The sequence below is a fragment of the Lutjanus erythropterus genome, chromosome 14, assembly GCF_056507025.1.
Source record: "Lutjanus erythropterus isolate fLutEry1 chromosome 14, fLutEry1.hap2, whole genome shotgun sequence".
NCBI lineage: Eukaryota > Metazoa > Chordata > Actinopteri > Lutjaniformes > Lutjanidae > Lutjanus > Lutjanus erythropterus.
This window is the reverse complement of record NC_139330.1, coordinates 11,299,676-11,315,493: the sequence shown is the minus strand read 5'-3', so window position 1 is coordinate 11,315,493 and position 15,818 is coordinate 11,299,676. Positions and strand designations below refer to the sequence as shown.

The following is a 15,818-nucleotide window of genomic DNA, read 5'->3' as shown; positions in this document are numbered from 1 at the left end:
CATCGAACACCCCACACAAGGCCTTGATGCAGTAGGAGTAGGGGAGTGCAGCAGTGGGGGTGGCATATGGTAGCACTGGCAGTAGAAGCACCGGCAGTAATATTAGCTGAGGGAGAAGAAGTCGTCGCTTAAGTAGCATTAGTAATCCTAGCATTAGGTGCATGATTAGTCATAGCAGAAGAGGTAGCATTAGCAGTACTAGCAGCAGCAGCAGCTCTAAGATGATATGATTATGATTAGTAGAAGCGGTTCACAGTCGTGGCAGCATGCAGAGCAGGTCACCTGTGAGGGAGACAGCAGCAGGGAAGCGGAAGACAGCCTGCTGTCCCTGCTGTGGCTGCGGGGCGGCGGCCAGGGCCTGACCATGCTGCCCCTGGAGGGCCAGGGAGTGCTGCTGCAGCTGGCTCAGAGGAATGGTGGGGGTGCCAGGGGGGAGAGTAGTGCCTGCTGGAGGGGCACACATACACACACGAGGGGGGGAAATAAGACTAAATGAAAAAAAAAAAGGATAGTACAGTTTGAACAAGTGCCAATAATTTAAAAGCACAATATGCAAGTTCTGCAGCTAGGGGTCTCTCTCACATTAAAACATCAAAGGACTAGTTTGATGACGTGAAGTAGCATGGGATCATGGGAGGGTTTTCTTAATTGTTTAACACCATTGCAAATGAACTGATCTGAAATCATGTTCACAGACAAGAGTATGTGTATTAAAGTTTTATTCACGAGCTGACTTCCTTTCTCACTCCTATATCTGATGTATCCAGTGTTTTCACAGAGGTTATAGCAAGTAGTAGCTAGTAAATCTCTGTTGTTGTTGTAAATCTCTGAGTCTGAATATTGTTGGAATCATTGGAGATTTTACAAGTATACAGCTCAACAAAATATATAACACAGGACATTAGACATTTTAATAAAGAAATGTTGCATATCATAGCTTTAAGTTACACTGGTGTACATTCCTACAACTATAACAACTCACTGTTTGAGAAATCAACAGCGTTCAGTTGCTAAAGCTCTTATAAAAAATGGCACCAGATGTTTAGTCAAGGGTGCAAAAAAAAAAGTTTTAAAAAATATTCTTTCCATTTACTGATGTTTTAATCAAATATGAAATATTTATTATCTATTAGGGATGTTGCAATATATTAAATATCACAGCAAAAATATTTCAATACTGTACCAGACTGACAATATAGAATGTGATATTACATGGTTAATTATTTTATTTTATTTTATAAAAGTACTGCTACTGACTACTGTGTTGTTTTTGATCAGCAATTGTACATAATTTAAACATTAATTGCCAAGAAGGAACACTCCTGGGTCATGGCCGGCTACTTTTATTTCATTAAAGAAAGAAAATAGAAGCTTTATATGAAGAAATACTATGCACATGAGATTCATTATTTAAAGCTACTTGAAAGAACTCTCATACTGTGTTGATTTTGGAGGCCCTTGTGTACATAAGCGGTAGTGTTTCCTCTGCCATAACCATAAAAAATAATGTCAAAAATAAAAGTGTTGACCTGTGAAAAAAAGTGTTTTTCCACAACTGATCATCATTTACATCCATGTTAACATGGACATTCATCCATGTGTTCTTTCTTTGCTTTGTTAGCGTATTACTGACACCAAATGTCAATCAGCTGAGCCGCCTGAAACAGACGGCAAGATGTGAATTGTGCCGCCTGCGTGCGTGTGCACAATACAAACTAAACTGGGACCTGCTGGTGAAAGCATTGCTTTATAACGCTGCTGCTGGTCAAAAACTCCACAGTGTACCTTTAAGTTGGTATCTAATTGTAAATTATAGTCAAGTGTTTGATAAAAGACCAGTGAAAATAATGTGCACTTATTTGTAATACATACCTTGTTGCTAAGTTGAGTGCCACACACTGCATGACAGTATTAACTGGTGATTAAGTGGTTAAGAGATGTAAAAATTAATCAGAAGATTTGTTATGTAATGTGTCATCTTGTGAACACTAAATTCTTTTCGGTTGTTTGCATGATGTTTTAAATTTCTTTTTGTTTTCTCTTTAAAACATGACATCAGTATCTCATTTCAGAACGTGACTGTGGAGTTACACCCTCACATTTGGTCATATGCTCCATAGACAGTTGCTGCAGGAGGGTGGGCAGGCCCTGTCAAGCTGTCAACTGAGGAGGTTTTAGTGTGGGAGGGTGTGTTGTTCCACCTGGCACTGCTGCTATGTGCCAGACAGGTGGTGAAGAGGAGAGAGAGGGAGGGAGGGAGGGAGTGAGCGGGCAGAAGAGCGGGAGGGAGGCAGAGGGTGGAAAGAGAGGGAGGGTGAGACAGAAGGTTGTAGAAGGAAGAGAAAGACAGAGAAAGGGAAAATGGAGATGGGCTGTCTTTCAGACGTCAGTCAAAATAACCTGCAGGACCCATTAGTGGACATCATGTCTGTCCGTTCAGCTGTGGCAGAGTGCAGACAACAAACACACTGCAACAACCAGCTACCGACGCTACTGACAGTGCAGGAAAGACAACTCTGATGAGCCCTGGGCTTGTCTTGTCTACCTGATAACAACACACGTCATAGAAAAAAAATGCACTAGTCAGCATTAAAGTGTCAACAAGCCTGCTCAAACTGTTTACGTCACGGACAGTGGAGCTGAACAGTTCAGTTAATAGTTTAGTCGTCAATTATTAAATCAAGCTATTTTGATAAATCGACATTTCATAGACCAAACACCTAGGGATGTTAATGATTAATCACCAACTACTATTAAACATTTAAAAGATCAAAAATCAATCTATTTTTTATGTATCACTTCTCCTCCTCCTCACAGTTTTTCTAACTATTTGGTTTGGTTTGCCTTGTTAGTCTAGAAATGGTGCACCTCATTTAACACTGTTTTGAGCTATTTGTTGAATAAGGTCGAGAAAGTGTCTTATTGTTTTATTACTCTGTTTTGTTTAAATTGTTTGGGCTTCATGAATTCATGTTTCACATAATTAATGTGCTGCTAGAACTGTTCAAATATAACTTAACCTGAGGGGGAAAAAATGCATTTTGGATCTCATTAATCAGTAATGATTAATTGATTGTTAACTTGTTCAACTACCACCTGAAAAAATAATCAAGAGATGAATCAACAATGAAAATAACTACATAAAATAACTAAATAACTAACCACAACCAATAATTACCTGCTTCTCACAGCCGATGCTGTTAACCGTAAATTTCACATTCACAGTAAAGAAAAAAAAAACTTACTTATAGAGTATTATACATATAGATCATTTGGTCTAAGAATTCAAATTAAATGCTTTAACATAATCTGTCAAATCAGCCAATATTGATCTTATATCTAATATATGCAGATAGATATAGCTGTGATAGGCCAATATCAATTAGTAATTTAACTAGTTAGTTGAAAACACTACCAATCAATTAAATAATTAATAAGATACAAAGTTCTTGTTTTGTTCTTTTTTTCTCACAGTAAGTTTAAGTTTCTTAATTCAGCACATGGCTCTACCAGACAAAACAATGTCAAATGAGGTGCGATTACTGTCATTTCTAGAGTCGCTTCAATTAATACATTTTTAATCAGTTAATTAGTTATCAGTCAAATTCTTAACAGTGATCAATTGAATAATGATTAATCATTAACATCTCTAGTTTCAGAGCACCAAGCTTCTTGTACAGATAAGATAATACCAAATTAAATTATCATGAAATTCAAATATTCTTCACGTCTTTGGGGGAGTCGTGACCTCTTGGCCTCCCCAGGTTCCACTTGGAGACCCACAGATGTAGCTCCAGTGTTTCCCAGCACATCCAAGGAAGTGCAATGAATAATTACTGCGAATTTAGACACACTTTTGGGATTCCCAAATCAGAGCTCACTGCCTAAAAGTCCTCACTGAGTTGGTGCATTCGTAGAGGTCCCTTGTGGTTCAGAGTGTCTGAAGTCGCCTTAATGAAGGGTCATGTCTGGTTCAGGACCACTCTGTCACAAAGCTCCAGCTCCACAAAGTACGCCTCAATTATAATTTCAGCACAAGCCACCGATCCTTCATTGAATATTCATGACTAATTATAGGCCGTGTTCGTCAGCCCTCATTGCCAGGTCTATTGTGTCCCTCTCACCTAATTATTCCTGTCCCCAAGTGACAATCAAAGGCAGGGCCGGTCGCCAATAGACGTGGCTTCCCTGCATACTGGGGGCTTTGTAAAACCCGAGGGCGCTGAGTGTTGCTGACTGGCCATGAAGGGCTGTTGTGTGATGTAAACAGCTCGAAGAGAGGGAGGCACAACCGCGCTGAGATGACGGCTGAGGTCACGACGCGGCACCATTCAAATTCTAATCAGCTAATAAGATAGACAACACTGTGACATTAACAAAACATGAAGTGTCACTTCAGTTCCAAAGGACGAGGTTAAGACGAACAAACTGTAAAGAAAAGAATGGATGTTGAGGTTTTTGCTCTCCAACATACCGGGCATGAAAGTGAAGCCGCCGGGCAGCTGCATGACCCCCGTGGAGGCGCCGGCGGTCTTGAGGACGGTACCGTTGGCGCTGACATTGCTGCCGGCCGAGACGGGCGCCAGGTAGTTGGTGATGGGAAACGAAGGTCCGCTGCTCACCTGCATGGTGGTGGAGGTGGTGGGGACTGTGGACTGGGCGCTGCTGGTAGTGCCTGGTAGGCTGGCTACCGTGAACGTCGGCTTCAGTGTATCCTATGGGAGAAAGCAAACACTGTGAGTAGGAAGACACTGGATTATGTTGAGAAAGAAGAAGACTGCGTTTTGGAGTATTCCAGCAATTTAATACTGCACTTCCATAAACATACAACTCAGTGGTGTCTTTTCCCTGACTAGCTATTGGAACACCTTTCAATCCCCACATCTACAGTTTGTTACTCAAGCTTTCTGTTAAAATGTTAGGTCTGAAAGCAAATTTAGAGTTAAAAGGAGCAATATGTAGCAATTGTGCCTCCAAGAATTGGTTCTGCAGTCCAAATAGCAAGTTGGAGCCATAGATGGTATATTAAATAGGTTAAATCCCCATTTAATATATGATCCAAGATTGAAGTGAGTCGTTTTCCCCCTTACGACCCATAAAACCACAAATAGGTGAACATTTGGCATTTATTTGAACTATTAAACTTCTAATAAACCTGAAAAAGGCATAGAAATAAAAACAAAACTGTTATTCAGTCCCAGAAAATTTCAAATGAGGAGACTGTGGCTGAAGCGTTGTAGTATTTTAACTTAGCATACCTTATGGTCACTTTATACTAAATATACTACAGACTTCTCCTTTAACTTGACAAGTAATTTGAATTTGATGTGTACAATTGGTGGCGTGCCCCCTTATGATACTATTTTGGACTATTTGGAAGTTGATATTATTTCAAACTTAAGCCTGACCAGAAATTATCTTATTACAGATACTGTATGTAGGTATATGTATGAAAACTTTTTTTTAAACATAAGAGGCAGTATTATTATGTACATTTGATCAATTCAGGCTTAATATGTATTTTGCTTTGTTTTGTGTTTTTATAGCACTCCCTAATATTGCCATCAGTCCCAAAAATCCACTTTTGTCTCCAGTGTGTCAGGCCCTTTTTCAAACTAATAGTTTTTGATAGTACTTGCTCTGCTCTGCTATAACCCATTTATTCCAGTGACTGCAAAAGCAACATCAGAAGAGTTTCACATGAGGACACCTAAAACAACACCATTAATGGGGCTTTTCCTTTCTGAGCAGCTGAGAGCAGGGCAGGCAGGAGGAGGAGGCTTTAATACTCGCAGTATTTTCAGGGATCAATGGACGGGTGACAGAAACCAGAGTGGGTTTTAATGGACTCGGGGCAAATGACATAAACAAGGTAGAGAAACAGGCAGGGACCCCTCTAATTGCATCCACATGTAAAATAATAATCAGTGCTGGGAGTGTTTCACTGAGTAATGTGATTCTGAGGTTTAATAAGAGCAATAAATTGCATTTAAGTTGAAGAAAAAAATCTTCCAGTTGTCATGAATGAATGTAGGAATTTTAGTGTAAGATGGCAACTCACAACTAAAAGGAACAAATTCTGCTGAACAAAAAATGCTGCTCCGTAATACAAAACATCCAAGAGAGAAAAGGGCATAAACGTGACTGTGTACTATGACACACACCTGAATACTCACAGCATCATCCATTCATCATCTATACCTGCTAATCCTGCAATTAAAATCCAACCACAGTTCAATCCAACTCTATGCTTTTGTTGCTCTATGATAATTTCATTGCGGTAATATTTTGTCAAGTTACTATGACAACAAACTGCCCATAACTAACATGACATCTCAGAGAAAGGCGTGGAAATCAGGCAGACGAGATGCTCACTTAAAGTTAAGATCAAAGGAGGGGAGATGTAGCATCACGGCGTACGCTAATGTGAGCATCCATTGAACAGCAGAGCAGGATGTGTTGGTGAGTGGGCTGCATGATAAGAGCAAGGTAGGCGTCAGGCCGGGACTATAAAGCACATCTAAACCCACCATGCCTGTTTCTACGCACTTAAACAAACACTTATCACTTGATACTAATGATGTGGAATAGCAGAATGGGAATAAGCCTACACATTAGAAGGCATGGAAGAGTTTAAGCATTTTCCTGTGGGTTCAATGTTCTTAGAGGGTTTGATTAAACACAGACAGAAAGACGATGCTGAGACGTATCTTAGCTGAATATTCTCTACTGGATTATGTTAATGCAGGCAATGAGGAGGGACCCTTAGAGAATGAACGGGAGCTGCAAGTACAACACGGATATATTCAATATCTTATAGGGTAAGGCTGTCAAAAGTATTGATCTTTCAATATTTTCACTATCAAATGTTTAAAACAATGCAATATCAATTTATTATAGTATAAAAACTAGTGAAGTTATAAAACAAAGGATTTAAGTACCCTGTACCGGCACTGTCTGCAGGTTGCTAATTTAAAAAAAATGATCCTGTTTTGGTTATTTTTTCTTTTGCCATGGTATTGAAAGAGGTATCAAGTACAAGGTTTTTATTTACTACTGTAGTATTCTAGTAATAACCTTATCTGGGCTGTCTGGGCTTCAGCATTGAGACTTCTGATGTTTAAATGTTCAGTGTGTAGGTTTTCCTGGCATTTATTGGGAGAATGTAGATGAAATTGAATATAATATTCATAAGTATGTTTTCAAAGTCTATAATCACCCGAAAACAAGAATAATGTTTTTCTGACCTTAGAATAGCCCTTTGCATGCAGAGGACACAGGTTCCATCCCAAAGTGGCCACTATTTTGCACCGTCATGTTTCTAGACAAATATCGTCTTGGATATCATTATACTGCAATATGGCATAAATGTTGTATTTTCCTGGTTTTAAAGGCTGAATGACTATATAGTGATGTAATTTTCTGAACTTACCAGACTGTTCTAGCTGAAGCTATTATTTGCCTTTACCTGCTTAATCATTATATCCACATTACTGCTGATTGTTTATCAAAAATCTAACTGTGTTCATATGTTGTGAATATGGCTCAGGCCTATGTTTTATACTGTTTGGTAGTTTAATCTACAGCAATGCATCATATTCTATAACATCATCATATGTTTGAACTACTTGAGACAGTATGTTTGCTTAAAGATAATGTGTATAACAAGATATATATCATATATATTGGGAAATGAAGTAAAATATTACAAATTTTATAAACCATGGTACCATGGAATTTGGGAAACCATTTTCACAGTGGCATTTACACTTTGTCTGCAATTTTAGGGCAACTTCCTGTTGCCAAACTTGTAAATATTTATTATTACAAGTTGATTAGCTTTTCCACTCTGAATCTAGACCATGTTATTTGGTTAGAAGGCACAGCTAGTGCTAGAGCTAGTCCTCTGAAGGACATACCTTCGCAGACCTTGTCCTTTGGTGGATGCAGCCACAGAAATGGGACAAAGCTATTGTGTCATAGACATAAAGCACTGTACACTGTGCAGCAGTAATAACAGAGGTGAGTGAATAATACAGCTTTAGTATGTGGAAACCAGTTGTACGTCACAAGAGACAAGCTCACGATGAGCAGGAAAGTGAATGAGATGTGTTGCCTTTAATTCTGAAAAGGCACACTCATTATTAATACTAGAGAGGTAATAGTGGAGCAGGCTGGGCCAGCCTCTCTTAGCAAAGCACTATTGGTTTTTATATGTGACTGATTACATGGGTGAGAGGTGGAGGATCCAGCACGGACTGCACTGATAAGGCCTTCCAACCACACACCACCATGCAAACATGTGAATGGAGCTACTGTAAGGATCGGCTCCCACATTACAGTCAGCTCACATCTTAATATTGAAGACAGTCTGCCATTATGTCCCAACACGATGACTAAACCAAAGTTTGTTTTGTAAATTTGGTGAGATAAAAAACTCAGAGGACTAAGAAATAATCAAGGGTGTTGAAGTTAATTCTGAGTCTTTTGGGCCTCATGATATACAGATGGCTAAGCAGGTGGTGTCTTATACAAGCTGCTCTGGAGCCACAAGAGTATACAAAACCAAAACTACACAGAGCTGAGCAATTAGTTAGTTGGTCTGCAGCTCAGATCCTGCCCTGGCTGAGGGGCTCTGACAGTCCAAGGTCCTTTACCTCTTTAGTTAAACAGCAGCTGGAAAGTCAGAGGGGGAGGGCCAAAACTCACAGTTGTTCTGCCCTTTAAACCAACAAGAAAAACGGAATAAATTCACACCAACATTCATCTACTGTCCAACTATCAGACCTGTCATTCACCACAGACTGATTACTGACAGTCAGACCGTGCCGCAGCTGTCAGCGCATCTTCATTCTCCCGGGAGATGTTCCAATTTTGGTTTAGTCGTTTCATTAATGTTCACTAAAACTAAAAAGGGGGGTGTAAGAAAATGCAGATACAACTGAGTATTTTGATTTTATATTTTGTGATACTAAAAAACACTGTATGGTGAACTCGTGCAACTCAGTGTATCAACACTTCAAGTATTCAGAATTCATATTTAATGATAAATCAACATTTTTCACAATGCTTACACTGACCACACAAAAAAATCTTTAGGATGGTAACAGAGGGAGAAAAAAAAATCAAGGCAATATTTATATGCGACACTGGAGATGAAGCAGACCTAGAAAGCTACTGTAACAGCGCTGTGGCAGCAAGTAGCACTTTTTAGCCACAGTAGGACGCAGATTCTATGTCGGTCTGTGTGTGGCAGTCAGAGCAGAGTCAGACCTGTGTGTGAGGTTTGGGACAGGGGACAGGGTAGGGGAGTGATAGAGAGCACAAACAGCTGAGGGTACAGACAGCTGGCGGGAAACCCGAGCACCTCTGAGGGGGGAATTAACCCTTTCCAGGCCAGCTGAGGCAGCAGGAGGGCACGTGTAAAGACAGACGCCATCTGACTCGAAGCAGTTCTCACCATCGGGGCCAAACAAGAACGACTCAATTCCTACAATGAATCAAGACGTTTCACTTTGTATAACTGTACCAAAAAAAAAAAAGTTGTTCCAATATCAGTACTGGAAATGCCTCCACCTCCGATACAGACAAAATGTTGGATTGGGTATCAGCGAGTATGGAGGTGAACGCACTGATCCTGTATCATGTAATTTATTAGCTCAGAAACAGGACCCTGCTACCTCACAGCAGCATCCCGCACACCAATTTTTTTTTTTAAACCACAGCCAACAACGACAGCAGTCCACATTCATGCATGGTTAATAGCACACAGCCGATAAAAGATAATATGTATGTTTTTTGATAGCAAACTTTGATAGTAAACTGTATATCATTATTCTGTGGAAAGAAATTCGAGTACTTCATCTTGTACTTTGGAAAACAGTGATCAGCATTTTTATGACATATTATGGACCAAACAACTAATCAATCAATCAAGGAAGTTATCAACAGATTAGGGCTGCAAGTAATGATTATTTTCACCGTCAATCAATCTGACAATTATTTTTTTTGATTAATCAAACAGTTGTTTGGTCTATAAAATGTCAGAAAATGGTGAAAAATGCACAGAAAATGGTGAAAAATGCACAGTTTCCCAAATCCTCAGATGTGTCCTCAAATGTCTTGTTTTGCATTATCAAATAAATTGGAGATGAATTTAATAAGAGATTCATAATCGATAGATCTTTGCAGTTAAATAACAATAAAAATAATGGTTAGTTTCAGCGCTGATTAAAATAAAAAAAAAAAAGACAACATGGCTCACTAAAGGGACAAGGTCACTGTGTTTCAGCTTTTCGTATTACACTGCTCAATGAAGAAATACATGGTTGCTCGTGGTTTGCTAAGAGTTTGGCATCAGAGAATGTACGCTGATTGATCTTGCAGGTTCTGACCTATGTGGTAATCATAAGAGTCTAGTCAAACTGCCAATATCTCTGACCTACATAGCGAGCTTCCACTGACCTACTGCTTTGTTTGACCATCTCCATGTGCCTCCTGTTCAACTGGCCAGTCTATAAACAGCGCTGGCTTTTAGTTCAGAGTCAAGGCAGTGCATAGTAAACATAGGCCACAGTGGTGTAATGCATTCCTTCAGACCAGAAGTGAGAGCAGAGGATCACGTCTGATGTAGCTAAAGCCTCAGCACAGTCATTTCCTCCTTAAGTCCTGTCCATCTCCTGCTCCTCTACACACTGACACCAGCATCATCAATAAAAATAGACCTCCACAGTGTAAAATTCAAATGTACAGGAAGTCTGATAAGTCTCCTCCTCAGACTCGGGAGGAAGCTCAGGCAGGCTGCAGGAACATCGCGGGATTTCGGTTTTGAGAAGTCCTATGCTGCAAGTTAATGAGCTATTCATAACAGTCAGTTGTCTGTCAATGTACAGCCAAGCCTGTTATCCTGAAAACAAATGCACACTGATCCGAAAATACACACACTGGAGTTTAAGTTCAGTCACTGCCTGCCAGACACCATTAACATATTGCTCAATTTATCCATTTAAACATCTACTCCATTTCTACTCATTCTGCTAACATTCAGCATTAACTTAACTTTAATAATTACAGATAATATACTGATTTCTTGTGTCAAACCTAACCTGATTCCAGCTTCGTAGTTGTGGAGATTTGCTTCTGTTCTTTGTCTCATGTTATACTGAATAGAGCATTTTTGAGTGAGGAAAAAATGTGTCAAGAAAGATTCTTTTAAATATTGCATTACAAGAATCAAGTCAAAAAGTCAAGAATAAAGTCAAACTTTTATTATTAGTGCCAGCCAGACATAAGAAAAATAAATCAGATTGTTTTTCCCTTTTGTGTTTTGTAATAAAATGAAAACGTTTAGATCGAAGCATTCCACAGGGAAGTTGTGAGTTGGATACTTTAAATTGTGACCATAAAGATTTTTATAAGCCTGAAAGGAGATGGTGAAAAGATTTTCTTTCACAAATATAAAAGCTGGTTTAAGTTGTTATCGGTATATACAATACTTTTTCAATACCTCATGTTAAAAAAAACCAATACAATATTAATATTCAGTGGTATCCAAAATCCTAAAGACAGTGTTCGTGGCTTCTTCTGTACCAACACTGTGTGAAAGTTCTTAATCGAAAAAAAAAAAAAAAACAGTGTGTGCCGAGGGCTCTTTTTTGTTTTGCTGTGGTATTGAAAGAAGTATTGAGTATTATTTTTTTATGCTAGTCTTGTTGTGAAGTTTGAAATTCTACTTAATTTATTAAAACTGCATCTCTGATTCCCTTTTTACCACTTGTTTACCACTGCTTACCTTGCTTTGGAAATGAAAACACACAACCGGAGACTGACCTGGGGAAACGCGCCACTTAGTCTAATGAGGTAGGAGAACGTAACAAATGAAGTCACAATTTATAGTCGTACGAACGGAGGGCTGAGTCGTCTGGAATAAGCAATGAATCCTCTGGACTCAGCGTGTTATGGAGGATGCTCTGAGCGGCTGTGCAGTCTAAGTAATCCATTTTACACAAGGAGAGGGACATTATTTTACTCGAGCAACAGAGAGATCTTAAGCATTTTACATTCTGACCCTCCAATATCAACTGCGAATATATGAGAATTCACAAATCAGGATCAGGAATAAACGCAAACCATGAGACACCAGTGAAACATTTTCTTGTAGCTCTTTTAAATATGCTTGTTTCCAAAGTTTTGTGCGTTCTTCAGGGTTCTATATATGGTAAAAGAATAAAGGCCTCCATCGCCCTCATTACATTCACAGACATCATATGAAAGACCCTGTTTTAAGGGATGAGGAAATGACAGAGTAATTAAAAAGAGACGGACACAAATGATCCGCTATTCATGAAGGATTAATCATTCCAAATTGAAGGTGACAACTGGCAGGCTGGTCCAGTGTTGGTTGGAGAGCCCATTGTGCAGTTTACTGGTGCCTGGTCCTCGTCTAATCTCCCATTTGCTGGCTCCCATCTCCCAGTCTGTCACCCTGCCAGCAACATGGAATTTGCAGCTCCATTTGGGACTGCTAAAAAAGGCAAGGCAGCCCAAGTGGAGGAGGTGCAGCCAATGGCGGCTGACCTGTCCAGTTGCTTGCTGTAAAATAAGGGGGTGGAAGTGGAGGTGGGGGTGGAGTGGGGGTGACATAACGTTGCTTTTCTCCCCTCACTAACACAGCCAACATGCTGCTCTCCGTCTGACACCAACACCGCCACCGCCACCTCTCTTCATACAGTGAGTTTAAGCCTTAAGTGATAAGAACACATATCTGAGTAAATTAACTTTCCATTATCTCAGAGATTCTCTCTTGTCACCTACTTCAAGCCACCACTCTGCCCTGACAACAGCTAGACAGGAAGCCAGAAGAAAACTGTAAACAGATAAATATTTTATCTATTTAAGTACAGTTCCCCCTTTAAAATTTGATAATTAAATCCTCAAATCCTTTTCATTTCTCTACGGAGACCAATTCAAATTCATACACATGCACACACGTGCAATGTGTTGAGTAAAGGGACTGTCAAATTGGCCATGGGACATCTAAAGACCTACAGTGGAGGGAAAACAAACATGTCAGGACAGTGGCCTCAGCCTGGATGTTTTCTGTGGCAAAAACAATGTGATCTGTGCTAATGAGAAGAGCAGCAAATAAAGTTCACCAAGATTACAGCAGCAAAAGCACTAACAGCCGCAGCAGCAGCGGGGAAGAGGGGGAGAGCGGGATGGAGTAAAGGCGGGAGGGGAAAACCAGAGGAGTCTAATACTGAGAATTCTATCCTAAGCTAGATCCTCTAAGCAAACATGAGTTGTGGGATTTGCCATCCCGTTCCAAAAATAACCCAAAAAGCATAAAAACATCTGTACTGGAGGCACGTATAATATTAAGAGGCAGCCGCAGAAGCAATATAACATGAGGGTTTAACACATAAATGAGTCACGCACTTAAAAAACTTGATGTCTTATCATCTTAACACTGTACTGACGACACTTTCACTGGAATAAAACACCGATTCTTTTCTGTGTGAGGGTGGAAAGTAGTTGTTTCTAGAGAGAAAGCTGTGAACTTCATTCTCACAGCCAGATGTTTTCAGTACCAGATTGAGGTCTGCTGACATTGACCGAAGAATCAATTCAGCCCAGCTTGATGCATCAGACCAATCAGCAGATGATTAAATGATAACAGTGTGAGTCACAGCCTTTTCAAACACTCACACAAAGCCATCAACTACAGCTGCCTTCCCACCGCAGGACCAGGGTCTAAATCAAGTTCCTGGGACTTGATTTTACCCCCTCCAAAAAGTCCCTGCTCAGAGTGTAGTTCTTTCCAAAAGTAAAGGAACTTGTTAAAATCGTTTGATTTTTGTTCACTATGTTTTGACATATCAGCATAGGGTTTCAGGAGAAAGCATGTGACAGATTGTTGTATAGCTGCATGCAAAAATGACGTGTAAAAACAGCCGTAACCTTTTCATACATCAGCGGACCAATTTCTCTAATCTTCATGGGTCTTTGGATGTGGTGGAAATGCAGACAGGAACAGGCTGAAGGACAATTCCTTGAAAAGCAATTCCTGGGACAAAAAAGTTCCAGGTACTTAGAAGGAAATACAGCTCATGAAAGTAAGAGGGTGGTGGGTGGGTGATGCCAAGCTTGACTCTGAAACTTCACCACCAATTACTCACCTTAAAATAAACCTAGAAACTAATTTGTTCAGGAAAAAAATAATTTGGAATTTTCAGAGCACAGAGTTTTTTCACATTAAAATTCAGAAGGAAACTGTGACTCATTTATTGGACAACCTGTGTGAAATTACTTTTGCCTTGAGCTAATTCATCCGTGCTGTTACAAGCCAGTTCACCAATTGCCTTTATTTTAGGGATTACACCTTTGATTTTATGCTTCCTTATGATGTTGTTGGCCACATGGTGACATGAACTTTTTTTATTCCTCATGCTCTTAAACTGTTTTTCTAAAGGACTTCATTGTCTTAATTTTTTTGTGATTAATTTTATGCGTCTGCTTGTGATGTTGTTTGCCGTTATGTTTGACACATTTCAGGATTCACTCTTAAAAACTATTATTTTATGCTGTTGTATTCAGCCTGGTCAGACTTTATCAAATGAAACTTGATTATCCAAATTAAAGGTCCAGTGTGTCTACTTTACTGGCAGAATATGGCAGAAATGGAATATAATATTCATAAGTATGTTTTCATTAGTGTACAATCACCTGAAAATTGTTGCTTTTTGTTACCTGAGAATGCAACATGTATACAGGCGCTCTGCAATTGTGGCTACCATGTTGCAACAGCATGTTTCTACAGTAGCCCAGAGTGGACAAACCAAACACTGGCTCTTCAACCCGTCCTTCAGATTTTTCATTTCAACCACAGTTTTGGAAGTGGAGTGTAATACAAGGTGTTTGTAACGCAAGCTCACTCAATATCTTCATTAGCAGCAGCAATGATTAATCGATTATTACATTACTCACCAACTATTTTGATACATTGATTCATTAATGAATCTCTGATAGTCCATTAATTGATTTGACTTATTTCTTGATAACAGGGTCAAAATTCTCTGATTCCAGCTTCTTAAATGTTTTTATTTTCTGGTGTCTTTAGTTCTTTATGACAGTAAACAGAGTATTGTTGAGTTGTGGGCAAAACAAGACATTCGAGGATGCCATCTTGGACTTTGGGAAACACTGACCAACATTTTTCAACATTTTCTGACATTGTATTGACCAAACAACTAATTTATTAACTGAGGAAATAATCGACAGATTAGTTGGCAGTGAAAATAATTGTTAGTTAATTCAGTCATGCTGGGCTTCTGACTCAAATTTTAGTGACACAGCAATACCTGGAACAAAACATTGCATTATTTATATATGCTAGCAAGGATTGGTACTTGCTATTGGGAGACACCCTGAGATCAGGAATCAGAATCTGAGAAAATGTTGGATTGGTTTGTTTTCTTTTTAAACAACCATAAATCTACATCAGTCTTTATGCTTTGGCCAATTAGCCATGATGACAGAAAAAAAAAATACACAACTAGATAACAAAATGGATGCAGAGTTAGATCACCAACTGCTGTAAAATATTTCCATTACTTATAATCCAGCAAGAGTAATAAAGGAAACAAACTTTTAGCACCAGAATTTCAACTGTCACATGATTTTATGAGCAATTCTTACAGCACTTAATCATATCTGCCTCACAATATCTCCTGAACCTCTCTCTTTTGCTTCTCCAAAATGTCCTCCACTTCCCCCCACCAGCCATTGCAAACCCTGAACTGTTTAGACTAGCTTGGACT

General features: G+C 39.4%; 1 protein-coding gene across 4 annotated transcripts in view; it reads right to left on the bottom strand.

Moving 5' to 3' along the window:
• The window catches only part of srfb (serum response factor b), a 32,505-nt gene that overhangs the window by 5,493 nt on the left and 11,194 nt on the right, over window positions 1-15,818 (bottom strand). For 2 of the 4 annotated variants that reach the window (XM_084735692.1, XM_084735690.1), the window contains exons 3-4: window positions 4,475-4,715; window positions 283-447 (exon numbers count right to left, since the gene is read on the bottom strand). In XM_084735692.1, the coding sequence (XP_084591818.1) occupies window positions 283-447; window positions 4,475-4,715 (406 nt within the window). The remainder of the gene's footprint in view (window positions 1-282; window positions 448-4,474; window positions 4,716-15,818) is intronic. The other 2 variants (XM_084735691.1, XM_084735693.1) reach the window with 2 other exon arrangements.